Source organism: Lupinus angustifolius, chromosome LG11, assembly GCF_001865875.1.
Source record: "Lupinus angustifolius cultivar Tanjil chromosome LG11, LupAngTanjil_v1.0, whole genome shotgun sequence".
NCBI lineage: Eukaryota > Viridiplantae > Streptophyta > Magnoliopsida > Fabales > Fabaceae > Lupinus > Lupinus angustifolius.
This window is the reverse complement of record NC_032019.1, coordinates 21,990,541-22,004,435: the sequence shown is the minus strand read 5'-3', so window position 1 is coordinate 22,004,435 and position 13,895 is coordinate 21,990,541. Positions and strand designations below refer to the sequence as shown.

Sequence of the window (13,895 nt, the reverse complement as noted above, 5' to 3'; positions counted from 1 at the left end):
TGAAAACTAGTTTGCAATTTTAACCGATATAATTATATAATCAATATAATTATTATATTGTATCAGTATTAAAATAGCTTCACCTTATTTTGAGTTCAACAAGCGTCTGATCTTCACATCTATCCATTAAACAATGGCAACGAAAAGGGTATTTTCGTCATTCGAACACGATTTCATTGAATTTTACACTTGAAACAATACACAGACTAAGAGGTCGGTGCTTCTGTTCCGTCAGCAAAACCAGTAAAATGACCAAAATATCCCGTATACCATAAATTAATCCGGCAAAGGTGTTTTCCGTAATATGGTGGCAAAAATGGAGTAATTGAACCTTCTATAGTTATACGTGTGAATGAATAACTATTTAATTCATTTTCTAAAACCGCTATTTTTTTGTGTCCAAATCCTCCAACAGTTCATTGTTCATACTTGGAAGCCTCCAATAATTTTTTTTGGAGGAGGATTAACAGCATCATCAAACGGTAGCACAAGAATTCAACATCATCTACATAAATAAAGGGAACAAAAAAATCGAAATCCCCATCAATTTTTAAGCCCCAAGAGTTTTGGTTCTGAATCTTGTAAGTCTATCTTGAATTTTTCTGTTTTCAACTTCAATTCTCAATGCCTATTTATTTTTTTAACTTGGGTGGGATAAAGTTTTGTTCTTTTTTGTTTTTGTATTTTTTTATTTTACATTTTATCAGTTATTCATTTTGTTTAAAGCTATTGTTTTTTTAATTTTTTTAATCTTATTCTAAGCTATTGTATGCCATGCAGTGCTATTGTTTTTTTTATCAAGAACCATAACCAGTGGAAAGTGTTGGAAGGAACATTATATGTGTATGATTGGGGTTGTTTTCATTGAAAGAAAGGGTTAGACTTTGAAGTTGGTTTGTATATTTTTTGGTACAAGAAAAAAATGAATGTGGTAGGAAAAGTTGGAAGCTTGATAACCCAAGGTGTGTACTCAGTTGCTACTCCTTTTCACCCTTTTGGTGGGGCTGTTGATGTGATTGTTGTTCAGCAGCAAGATGGGACTTTTCGGAGCACCCCTTGGTATGTTAGGTTTGGTAAATTTCAAGGTGTACTTAAAGGCGCGGAGAAAATTGTTCGGATAAATGTTAATGGTGTTGAAGCTAATTTTCATATGTATCTTGATAATTCCGGGGAGGCTTATTTTATCAAAGAGGTGGATGATGATAAAGGAGTTGAGGACAATGGGGTTGTTCAAGATTCTAATAATGAAAATAATAGTTTTCTTGGTAACGTGCATAGACTTGATCATAGTGTCTCTGATTCTGTGGTGCTTCAATTGAAAGGTGAAGGTGATTCCTCCGAGTTGCCTCGAATTCAAAGGGCAGAATCTGATGGTGATAGGAGATTTTGCGATTTCCAAGATGACCGATCTTCTTTCGAAGATCCAATTGAGTTGCCAGAATATGGGTGTAATGCATATGAGAGTCTAGAGGGAGAAAATTTTGAGGACTCACATGGTTCCCATCCAGAGATGGTCTTGGTGAGTGTTGATGGTCATGTATTGACGGTCCCTATCTCAGAATCAGAGAAGAATGAGGAGAATGTGCAGTTAAGAAATCCTCAATTTCATCTCGGCCCAGCTGAAGAGACTGACTTATGTGAAGGTGAAGAGTTTGGTTCTGGTGAAAATGCTTGGGCTGCTGATTACATTATTCAGCTGGATGCTCCAGCAGCTAATGTTTCACCCAAACAGTGTGACACTGTTGGTGTTGATAATACTTCTGAGATCCCGTTGGAGGTTAGCAAGGAAGGGGAGGGACATATTCGTCAAGCACGGGAAACCTTGGGGATTGAAAATCAAGATCTTAACGTGCAAACTGATTCTGAAGGCGTGGCATCTGGTGTAGAGAGGGAGAATGTTTTGAATAGCTGTTTGGAGCTGCAAGGACTTGGTCAGCAGGCTGGAAATGCTGATGTACTAGTTCGAGGTTCATCATTGGAGGTTCAAATTTTGGCAGAGGAATCTATTGCAGGCAGTCCACTTTATGAAAATGAACAAGAGAGCATTGTCCAATCTAAAAACATTGACAAGGTATCTCTTTCTGGTGGTTTTACTTCTTCCAATGGCCACAGATCTCCAAAATCAGAATTGGGACTTGAAGAGGTTGAGAGAAATGCAACAGGAGAAGTTGAAATTGTTCCCGATGCTCATTCTGCTACTAGTGATACTGAATGGAATGATGAAAATGTTGGCAAGACAGTGTCAGATAATGAGGTAGATGAGAATCAACGAATCCCTGCACTTGAAGACATGAGTAATAAAAGCAAGGTAGTGGAACCTCAAATAGAGACTTCAAATAAAGAGGACCAAATTCATTCAGCTTTGGGTAAGACAATTTGCGCTGCGAACTATTTCTGTATTTTTTATATGTTAGTGGATTATTTATTTACTTTTGTTTATCTTGTAATTTGCAGGATTTGAGATCTCATTATGTGGTCATGAACTTAAGGCGGGTATGGGTTTAGTAGCTGCTGCTGAAGTGTTTGAAGCACATAAGATATCTGCAGTGGACTTTACAAGTTCTGCGCCTTCATTAATTAAGAATCAAAATCTTGTTGTCAAGTTTAAACATAGGTATTTGACATGGGAAAAGGCTGCTCCTCTTGTTCTTGGAATGGCTGTATTTGGTTTGGATTTACCTGATGAGTCCAAAGATACAATTCCTGTGGAAGAGGATTATGCAGAGAAGTCTAGGGACGGTAATCCTGGATCACCTTCATCTGGACGCAGATGGAGACTTTGGCCTATTCCTTTTCGAAAGGTCAAGACAATTGAGCACACTAACAGCAACTCATCAAATGATGACATATTTCTAGATTCCGAGTCTGGATTTTTTATAGAGCCAAGTCCGACATCCAGTACCCAGGGATCCCCCCGTAAACAACTTGTAAGGACAAATGTTCCCACCAATGAGCAGATAGCATCCTTGAATCTCAAAGATGGTCAAAATTTGATAACCTTCAGTTTCTCTACAAGGGTTCTTGGAACACAACAGGTTTTTATATTCATTGACTGCCCAAGTTCCTACACGAAGTTATATAATGCAGCTTGGTTATGTTTATTTAAGAGAGAAAGTTTAATTAAAATAACAGGTTGATGCTCATATATACTTATGGCACTGGAACACAAGAATCGTAATTTCAGATGTTGATGGAACTATTACCAAGTAAGGCTACTAATTTCGCTTTTGTCTACTAAATATTCATTTAAACTTGATATAGTTGTTACTTCACTGTTGGCATTCATTTTTACTTTCTGTATGAGAGGCATTCAATTGAACATCTATTTTACATGAGATTGATGTACCTATCGTGCAAAATTTCATAATTTTTTATGCTATGGAGATTTAACAAAATGAAGGGAAATAGGAAAGGGGTCACATGATCTGATTTTAATATTAAGCTTCAAATTTTTAGATGTCTTATAATCTGTTAAATGACTTATAGTTAGATTGGGATGAACCGAAGCATCTATCACTTGCTTGTGTGCATTCTACATAAAATTATCCTGCTCGTCATTTAACTATCTTCAGTACAATGGTCATTTTTTTGGGTTGTCTATCTGTAATGATAAACACAATTCTGGGTGGCTTTTTAGCGGTATTTCCCCATACCATTTTGTCTCTGTTCTAAGTAGACGTGTAAGAAAAAAAACATCGAACATCACTGTATTTGCTGTTTTTCCTAGACCAACATGTCTCAAAGAAAGTTGTACTAAAAAATAAAACTATTTAGGGAATAGAAGGATGGGTTGCTTTATCGCTTGAGAATCACAATGAACACCTTAGTTTTCTCTTTGTTTTAGGTCTGATGTTTTGGGGCAGTTCATGCCTTTAGTTGGAAAAGATTGGACACAATCTGGAGTGGCAAGGCTTTTCTCTGCCATTAAGGTATATATGTTTTTCTATTTATACCACAATGTAACTTATGTTCAGTTCATCTAAATTTGCATTGTTTACCCCAAAATTTGATGATGTAAATGGAAACAAATATTTCAAGGATATTTCTTTAAAAAGAATCTTTACAGTGGATGTAGAATTAAATTTCTGCGCTCTTGGTGCTGCTGCTTGTTCATTACGTTTCCATGTCCTGTCACTTAAATCAGATGTTTACATGATTCTCAAATTAGTGGTTTGAGCTTTATAACTGATAAGTTACCTTTGGTAGTGACCGATCCAACAACACTTACGGGACTAAAAAGTATTTAAGCGTTATTATTGTAATATTGTTAGTATTACTATTTCTATTCAACTTAGACTCAGGACTAGATTTTTCCCACATTTCATTTAATTGGAATGTGAATCCAAATACATTTAATGGGGTTAACAATGGAACTTTTACTGTCTGTCTAATGTAGAATGCATCATAGCATGCATGATGCTATCATGATACCTATTGTTGCATTGACTTGTTTCTTAATACTAGAATTGAATTTTATGTCAGGAAAATGGATACCAGCTACTCTTTCTGAGTGCCCGTGCAATTGTCCAAGCATATCTAACCAGAAACTTCTTGCTTAACCTGAAACAGGTATTGAAAATTTGGAACAACCTAGTTTTTTGCGATCAATGAAAGCTTATGTCTGATAAAAATAGTTATTCTGCGCTTCTAGAATTGTGTATATGAATCAACCTATGAGGTTTTCTTTGAAGAGTTAAAATTGTTGGCATAAACTTTCATTCACCTTTTATAGTCTTGGTGAAGGAGTGCAGATCTTGGTTTTTAATACCCATAAGACATCACTTTCTTATATGCTTCTGTCACTGATTGTGTAAGTAGTCATTTCAAGGTAGTGGGAGGCAAAGGTGGCTGTTGAAAGTAATCATTTCAAGGTAGTGCACTTGAAATATATTGTAATGGGTATTTAAAGTAATCATTTTAAATTGAAATGATAACTTAAGGGTGAATTGGAATGATTGTCTTCACATCTTAACATGAAATGATTACTTAAAAGCCAAAATAGCCTAGTCAAATACATTTTAGATGTGTCTGTGTGTGTGAGAGAGAGGAAAAGACAATGCAGATATTTCTTTGTTATGTTTTCTTTCGATTGTCATATTTTGGTTTTCTGGCCACATGTCATGCAGTCAACATTGTAACAATACCAAACTGAATATGTAAGTTTTGTATATTTTCAGGATGGAAAAACCTTACCCAACGGACCTGTTGTTATTTCACCTGATGGATTATTTCCCTCACTTTACCGAGAAGGTGAGGCACTTTTAACCTGAGACTAGTTAAGGTTGCATTGGATACTACAATGTAATATATGTAGTTGCATGGTAGCTATATCAAGCATTCTGTTCAACTGAAGTGACTGCTTATATATATTTTGTGCTTACCTTTTGATGTACAATAAAGATAATATAACTGTAATCTCGGCAAACTTTCTTTTGACTTATAACGTGGAGTATAATTATTTATGTACCAAATCTATGTTGCCATCCATTATAATCTGTTCTTTTTTATTTGGATAACCAAAATTTTATAAGTATGCATTACTTGTTTGGTTATATGTCTGTCCTATTTTCTTGTGGAATTGGATTTTTGATATGTGTCTGACTTGTTATATTGTGTTTTTCCTCTTCATTGATGGGAAGTAATTAGAAGAGCACCTCACGAGTTCAAGATTGCTTGTTTAGAGGTAACTGCCAGAACACAAAACCTTATATCACTATATAATTTTGAAATGTATTAGAAGGCATCTTTTTAATAACATTGTATTATAACATAATGTTCTGAAAATAATGTTTTGCAGGATATCAAAAGACTTTTCCCTTCTGATTATAATCCATTCTATGCGGGATTTGGCAACAGAGACACTGATGAAATTAGTTACAGGAAGATTGGAATCCCTAAGGGCAAAATTTTTATTATTAACCCTAAGGTGTGCATCACGAATTAATACTTAAAACACTTACCATATCTTTCTTACATGAACTAAATGCTTATGAAAACTGACAGGGTGAGGTGGCTATTAGTCAACGTATCGGCGCAAAATCTTATACGTCGTTACACACCCTCGTCAATGACATGTTCCCCCCAACTTCTTTAGTCGAGCAGGTGAGGAATCATCTCGAGACCACGGGTAGAATTGCGAGTTTGAAGTTTACAAGTAACAAAATTTATTTTTAATTTCTGAGTATTTCTTTCAGGAGGACTTCAACTCCTGGAATTATTGGAAAATGCCATTGCCAGATATTGAGTAGTTCAAAGCTCATAATTTATGAGAAGATGTTAACTAAATGCCAGACATTCCCTCCCATGTGACCCATTTTTTGTGCAGATATTGATTAGAGAGTGTCCTACTATGTTGGAATTCATTGTGGACATGCAAGTTTTAGTAGAACATTGTTCATTTTGAACCATTTCAGAATTGTTCAACATTTTACTTACATTGTATTGTACACCATGTATATTTTACGTTCGGGGTGATAAAGGAATAATGGCAAAATGCTTACCAAAGCAACATTCTTTTTCTCTAGTTCTAATTATGGGTTGGGTCTATTTTGTATTTCTTGATCTGATATGCAACTTCATCATAAGTCTTAATCTATAATGCTAGCTACTCTTAGGTCTAGTGGGAGAGGTGACTATGGATTGAAAATTTGATGTCAACCTTGGGTTAATTGAGGTAGGTTGAACCGAGCTGAGGACAAACCTTGGAGTACCGAAGTAAAGTGAAACCAGGTTGACCGTTGGTCTAGGATTGTTTTGGGTGGGTACCAGAAAAGAGATTTCAATGCTCAAATAAGTATTCATATAGGACAATAAATAGTGAGAGAGAATAATGAGTAAGCCGATAGAGATGGCTCACTCTATCTATAGGTGAACTTCCTTTGTGCTAAAGGAAGGCCAAATGGTGCCATGATTGAGGTTATGCTCCTGTCAATCAATTGTCTAGCATGCATATGACCCGCTTTGATGGCCTTAATGGGTCAGCTCGAATCATGGACTAATTTGGGTTTTATGGTTCTGACCTTCAGGCATCTGGCCATCTTTTCGATTTCTTGGGCTATTTTTTATTGGTCTAATTTTGGGTTTTATAAGTTTTTGACTTTGTTCTTCGGTTGACACATCTTTTACTATTGAGCAGTTTTATGAAGTTTCTATAATATTATGACAACTTGTGCATTCTTATGTGCTTGTCATGCTTTGTCCAATGTAAAATATAGGTAGTGAATGTTTTCGTTTTGTGTAGTGTGACATTGCATAAGGAATTCATTTGGAATGTCGTAAGTATTCTTATGCAATCATTATTGCCCTAGTCGATGTAAAATTAGGATACGTGAGCTTGCACTTTGAATTGTCTTTAAGTGTTCTTAAGAGATCATCATTGTCCTAGCTGGTGCGTAAAACTAGACAAGTGGGGTGTGTTTTGTATATTTTAACATCAGTTCTAAGTTTGGGTTGGTCGAATCACAGGCCATTTTGGTTGTTCGTGATAAGCCTTGATATGAATTGGATGTATTTATGATAAAGTTTGGTTATTCGCCCATGGAGTATAGTAACCGGACATGCCACCAAACTTAAAAGATGTTCGCTTTATCCTTTAATTGATATAATTTTCTCGTTTTTGGTGGAAGACTTCATTTTTTTCCAGTGACTTGTAGGAGTGTCTAGTGAACTTAGACAATTGTTAAATTGTTCCTTCTAATGTGCCACATGTCATTGTCATTGAATGTGTCGTAACTTCTAGACACATGGGTGGTTGTGATTTAATGGAAAGTTTCAATTCTTATGTGTGTTGATAAGATCAGACGTGTGTAAACAATATTGTCCACGTAATCTATTCAGGTCATATCGTTACAACTTTTGAGGAATCGAACAGGTCAATAGTCAACTATTATTACATATCCCAAAAAATTCTCAAACTAATTACATTTTAATATAAAAATATATTTTATATATAATTTTTGAGAGGTGACCTCCGTTCCATTTTGGGAGTACATTGGTGTTTTGAGTCACCTATTCTCAAGCCTATAACTTATAAGTAGGGCAAATTATCTTCCTTCTGCCTTTTGGCGAATTTCCTCTGAAACCTCTATTCTTCCTGATTCACTCATGCACTATGTTGTGTTCTTCTCTTTGTTTTCATGCTTTCATTATTAAGGTTTTGTTGTTCAAGCTTCCTATCCTTTAGCTCCATCATTGTTTAGAGGGTACTTTCTCTTTCCATTTCATTTTGGCTTCTTTAATGAGAGAATTGACGAGATGCGAGATTATGGAGGAAGATAGTAACACCAACTATGTGGAGCTTATTAAAAACCCTCCATCTTTTTGTAATGCGTGCAGTGACACAATGGTTCTAGCCTTCTAGGTGAAAATCATATTCGTCCCACTGTGGGGTTAATAATAAGTAGCGGCTAGGAGCATTCCACGTCAGAATTTGGTGGTTAAGTTTTGTTACTCTTCTTTGGAGGTCCAAGAAAATTCTGTTCCCATATATCAAGTCAATCAAGTTTCATAGAATAATGTATAAATAATAATTCTGATATTATAATTTTTATTTCTAATTAAATAAAAAAAAATTTTGGATAAGGACATCAAGTGAGATAAAAATGAGAACATGTTTTAGATGCGGCCTGTGCAACAAGTGAGATGTATGATTGTCGTCTTCATTGGAGGGCTTCATTAAATGGATAGTTTTCTATGTTTGCTAACATGCAAATGTTCTCCAGCGCCCAATTGATTAAGATTCGTCTTTTAATTTTTTTTTACAAGTTGCAAATAGGTGTTGGAAATTTTGAGTCTTGGGCAGAATATCTTGTACTTTGTGATAGTGACGTGGGCGATTAATGCAAATGAGTTGACCGAGAAGTCTAGGGAATTCCCATCTATTGGTCCATTCATTTGACTTTATATAGATTATGGATGGGGATCACCTGTCCTATTGGGTGTCCCCGTCCAATCGGAAAATTTTATATTATTAAAAGTAAAATTTATAATAACATAAATTAATATTTATATGTTATTCTATGATATTTTATTGGCTTGGTACATGAGATAGAATTCTTTTGGAATAGAGGATCTTTGTCCATACATTATATACCTGAGATACTCTATGAGCACGAGAAGGTGTGCTCGATATGTGGATGAAAGACGACTATAGAGTATTTTATATACATGAAACACTTTTTTAGAAGGCAGGTTTTCACCTACCCTTAAATGAGTGTCTGATGTTCGCCCTTGGCCATTTGCATGTGCCTCCTTCTCAATTGTGTCCTAATTCTTTGAGCTTCATCGGAGCATTTGAGTTGTTTTGTGAAGTTTAATTTTGATGTTGTATTGTACCTTCAGAATTTTCTTATGGATGTTCTAGGTACTCATGATGCTATCAAGGATGAAGATGATGTTGGTTGGCAAGGCTGGACTTATAACTAGTCCAAAACTGGTCAAGCTATATTTGCTCTCGTGCAAGGGTCATTTAAAGAGTGGAAGACTGATTATATCCGGGTGAAGTTAAAGAGTGGAATACTCATTATTTCCTAGTTTGACCTATCTGTGGGTCTCACTCAATTTCCTTTGTATTTGAATGAGGGCCATAATTTAGTGATATATAAATCTTATAGCTTTGAAGATGAAGATTTAGGGACAAGACACTCATGTCTTAAATTGTTTTCTAAACTATGTCTTCAACTAATGATATCTTGGATAGGCAATATGGGCCCATATGCTGCTCCTTGCTTGAAGATGAGATGGTGTTTTTAAACAATAATTAGGTTTATTATAGAAAATGAAGATTATTTGTCCCACTTTTTTCATGTATCTTTTTGCCAAACTAATTGAATATCAGCAATTAAAAAAATTATATTATTTAATTTGTTATTAGTTGAGGAATTAATGGTGTCACTAGGCAAATGATGCCTCTTGATGAAAGCAAGCCCTACCCCACTAAAACCCCTTGGGCAACCTTGTCATGTTTGTTCTTCGTTATGGCTCTTAGAGCAATTACAATAGTTGTTTTTAACGAAATAAGAATATTTTTATTCAATTCTTCATTGTGTCATTCTTATTTTTTACTTTTGTTGTTAAATAAAAATAATTCTTGGTTATTCTTAACTAAGGAAAAAGGAGAGCAGTAGATGTTGTGGGAAAAAAGGTAGATGTTATGGGACCCAAAAAGAATAAGAATAATATTTGTAATTGTGAGAAAAAATAGATGTTGTTCTAATTTCATAAGGAGTTGTAATAAATTATAAAATAATGTGTGAGACCGAATAAAAATGAAGATATTGTTTGCCAATATGAATATCCTCGTATGTTCAATGAAGGGAGGATATGATAATCTCATAAAATGGTAATCTCCTCTATTATAATCCTCCTGGCAAATCTACTTCACTTACACAATACGTGATACGAATATGGTAGATTCCCATCAATGGTGAAGGCTGAGACAATCGCTTAATTATAGTGTCTTTGTTGTCAAGCATGATTCATCTACTCCAACATAACATTTCCTTTGGGGTGTCATTTGAAATGAGGATTACATATGAGAAATGGAAAACTTGTGTTTGAAAAAATTATTTTAAAATGAATTGTTTTTCTTACTAAATGGTGATATTCTATTGGTTTGACACATAAAGATAAGGAACAAAAGGGACTAACGATCTTCATTCTTATTTTAGATTAGTTTTTATCTATTTTTCCAATCTAATATCAATATAATAAAAAAATTATTGTCATGTCAGTTAGGAACACATGTCATTACCTCATGTAAAATATTCTCGCTTAAAATATCTCAATCGTTTAATGTACAACCTCACACGTAAGATCAAAAACATTCATTAATAACATTCAAAATTTTCCTTTCTACTTTTCTATCCTTCATTTTATTCTTGTTCTCTCCAACAATTTTTCTCTCTTCTTTTTCATTGTTTTTGTTTGTTTATTGCATAGAAATGTTCTTATTTGGTAGATATGTTAATATTTTGTAGATCTGCTTTTATTTCTAAATATGTTCTTACTGATTTTTCAATGATTTTTTCATTTATTTTGTAAATGTGTTCTTTATTTCAAGAGTGAGTTGTCTCCCTTGAAACATTTATGTATGTTAGTTTTTTCTCTATGTGCATCTCTTATTTTGTTTATAGATTTTTCTTTCAACAAAATTACTATTTTCTCAATGAAGAGATTTGAAATTGGGATGACTTTTTCACTCCAAAAACTAAAGTGAGTCTCCCTCTTCCATATATTTCTTTCATGTCTCACCACTCATTCTCTCTCTACTTTTTCACTCATTCATTTCACCACTCTTCTTCTCTTCAACAATTTTTCTCTCTTCTTCTTCATTATTTTTTTGTTAATTTCGTGGATTTGTTCTTATTTTATAGATATGTTCTTATTTTATATATTTGTTCATATTTTGTAGATCTATTTTTATTTTACTGATATGTTCTTACTAATTTTTCATTGATTTTTTATTTTGTAGATTCATTCTTACTCCAGAGTGAATTGTCTTCCTTGAAACATTATACGTAGGTTAGTTTTTTCTTTATGTGCATATGTTATTTTGCTTATAGAATTTTATTTTTAAACGAATTACTATTTTCTCAAACAAGAGATATGCATTGCCATATGAAACAACTAAATATAATAAAAAATAGTGAATAATTTGTTCTTTGTTGTGTTGTGTTATTTACAATATATTGTTTCATGAATTATAATTTATGTACTCAAGCATGTGGACTTTGAGGTGCTATTTTGTCTAGGAACTTAGCCGCTAAGTTTTGATGAGAAAGAAAACAAGCATGTGTACTATTATACCCTTAAATATTTCTTCAACTATTGTCTGAAAAAATAGTTATTGAAGATACTTTGAACAAATTTACTAAGATATTATGGTTTACAGTATAATGTGCAAGTCTTTTTCTTTATGAATAAGATATCTCATTTTTTTCATGTAAAGAAACTTGACTCATTAATCTTTACTTTATATACACACTTAAGTCGAAATTCCTATTAACTTCAATGAAAAGATATCGTACATTGGAATCAATCTTAAGTATCATAGTACTAACAAAAATAGTACCAAAAAGAAAATATTTAATTTCTAATTGGATTCATAAATATGACCTATTAATATTTATGACCGTTTCTCATTATATGTTTCAACCAATGTTGTGAAACCCGAGCCGAATGTCAATCCGGGAGAGGTCCCGTATTAGGTTTAACCGGTTTAAATGGTTTAAACAGTTAAACCATTCGGTTTGACCGGGTGATTACATACATAATTAATAATTTTATCTATAAATATATAGTTATATATACATGTAAAAAAATTTGTAATTAATAATTATATATAATTATATTGAAGTAATATTTTTTTATCTTTTTTGGATCGCAGTAAAATAAAATATAAGAGTAATGTTCCATTTTTTTCTTATTTTTAAGTGAAATGTCTAGTTTACTTTCCAGGTTTAACATGGTCGGACCAGACTTTCTTCGGTTCGAGGCGGTCCAACTCTCATTCGGTTAAGAGCGCAAACCATAGAGATTTGTAGTCTGGTCAGTGGTCAGACTGGTCGGACCGTCCACTCCGGTTCTCACAACACTGGTTTCAACTGTAATCTAGTTTCATTCTATTTGTCTACCTAACCAATATATTGAAAGACATTAAAAGATAATAAAGAAAGAAATCTTTAAATATATTGATTTTTATTTGATTAGATTATTTTGTTTGATTTGAATTGATAAAATTGGAATCTTATAATTGTTGACGCCTAGAACCTTCCATTAACAATTAGTTTTAACTTTATGATAAGAATTGAATTGAGATAATTGTGTTTCCAATATATTTCATATTTAATCTTTGGTTATAGATTACACAGTTACATATATGCAATTATGAATATTAAATTTACATCGGAGAAATGTTATTAATATATTATTACTATAAATGCTATTCAATATTCAGAACAACGATTTAAAAATCAAATGACTATTAAAACTAAAACTCAATCATATCTATTTCATAATTATGTAACAGATAAATAATTCAATCTTAGAAAACTAATGATATATAATAAAGATAAAAATGTTAGTTATTCAAACAAAATTTAATTAAAAATAGTAACTAACTAGCAAAAAAAAAAAAACAAAATGATTATAAAATAAATATAATACTAAAAATAATATATAAATAGAGAATAACTTAAAACATTACTTATCTTTTATGCAGATTAGTTTATGAGTTTAGTTTTTTTGCATTATCAATATAATTTTCTCTTTCTCTATTACATAATTATATCATTCTATATATGACTTACGTAGTAATTATTAAGAGAAGATTTATTGACATTATAAAATGTATTTACATTATTAATATCATTTTATATTTACATTATTCTAAGTGTTGTGCAATGACTCATATCTCTAGATAACAGCAATACAAGTTATGGGCTTGGGCTGATGTAAAGGGGTTGGGGTAGAGGGCTATATATATTGATGTTATGTAAACCTAATGTAACAAGGAGAAGAATAGTAAAACACTAATCCTTATTCTCTAATAATATATAGTGATCGCCGCTCAACGCTCCCGGGGACGTAGGCACAATTGACCGAAACTCGTTATCAAATCTCTTGTGTTATTCTCTTGTCTCTATACTCTTTACTATTTGATTGTTCGTTTGTTCCCAACAATTGGTATCAGATGGCTCTTAACCCAGGTGCCAAATTCGAGGTGGGGAAGTTCGATGGACTGGTAATTTTGGATTATGGCAAAGGAGGGTTAAGGATGTGTTGGTTCAACAAGGTCTATCAAAGGCGATGCGTGAGAATAAACCAGTGGGCATGGATCAACTGGATTGGGAAGAGTTGAAGGAGAAGGCTGCGGGAACCATGCGGTTCTGTCTATC

General features: G+C 33.3%; 1 protein-coding gene across 4 annotated transcripts; it reads left to right on the top strand.

Annotated features, from left to right (window-relative positions):
* Nucleotides 371-6,504, top strand: LOC109360901 (phosphatidate phosphatase PAH1-like). 4 transcript variants are annotated; one of them, XM_019606105.1, is made up of 12 exons: nucleotides 371-581; nucleotides 781-2,366; nucleotides 2,455-3,035; nucleotides 3,133-3,206; nucleotides 3,845-3,929; nucleotides 4,483-4,569; nucleotides 5,178-5,250; nucleotides 5,640-5,683; nucleotides 5,798-5,926; nucleotides 6,004-6,102; nucleotides 6,195-6,255; nucleotides 6,299-6,504. In XM_019606105.1, the coding sequence occupies exons 2-11, from the start codon at nucleotides 923-925 to the stop codon at nucleotides 6,246-6,248; spliced, it is 2,670 nt and encodes an 889-aa protein (XP_019461650.1). In that variant the 5' UTR covers nucleotides 371-581; nucleotides 781-922; the 3' UTR covers nucleotides 6,249-6,255; nucleotides 6,299-6,504. The 4 variants fall into 4 exon arrangements, with proteins under 4 accessions (XP_019461650.1, XP_019461647.1, XP_019461648.1 ...); XM_019606102.1 differs by having other exon boundaries at nucleotides 6,189-6,255; XM_019606103.1 differs by having other exon boundaries at nucleotides 6,195-6,504.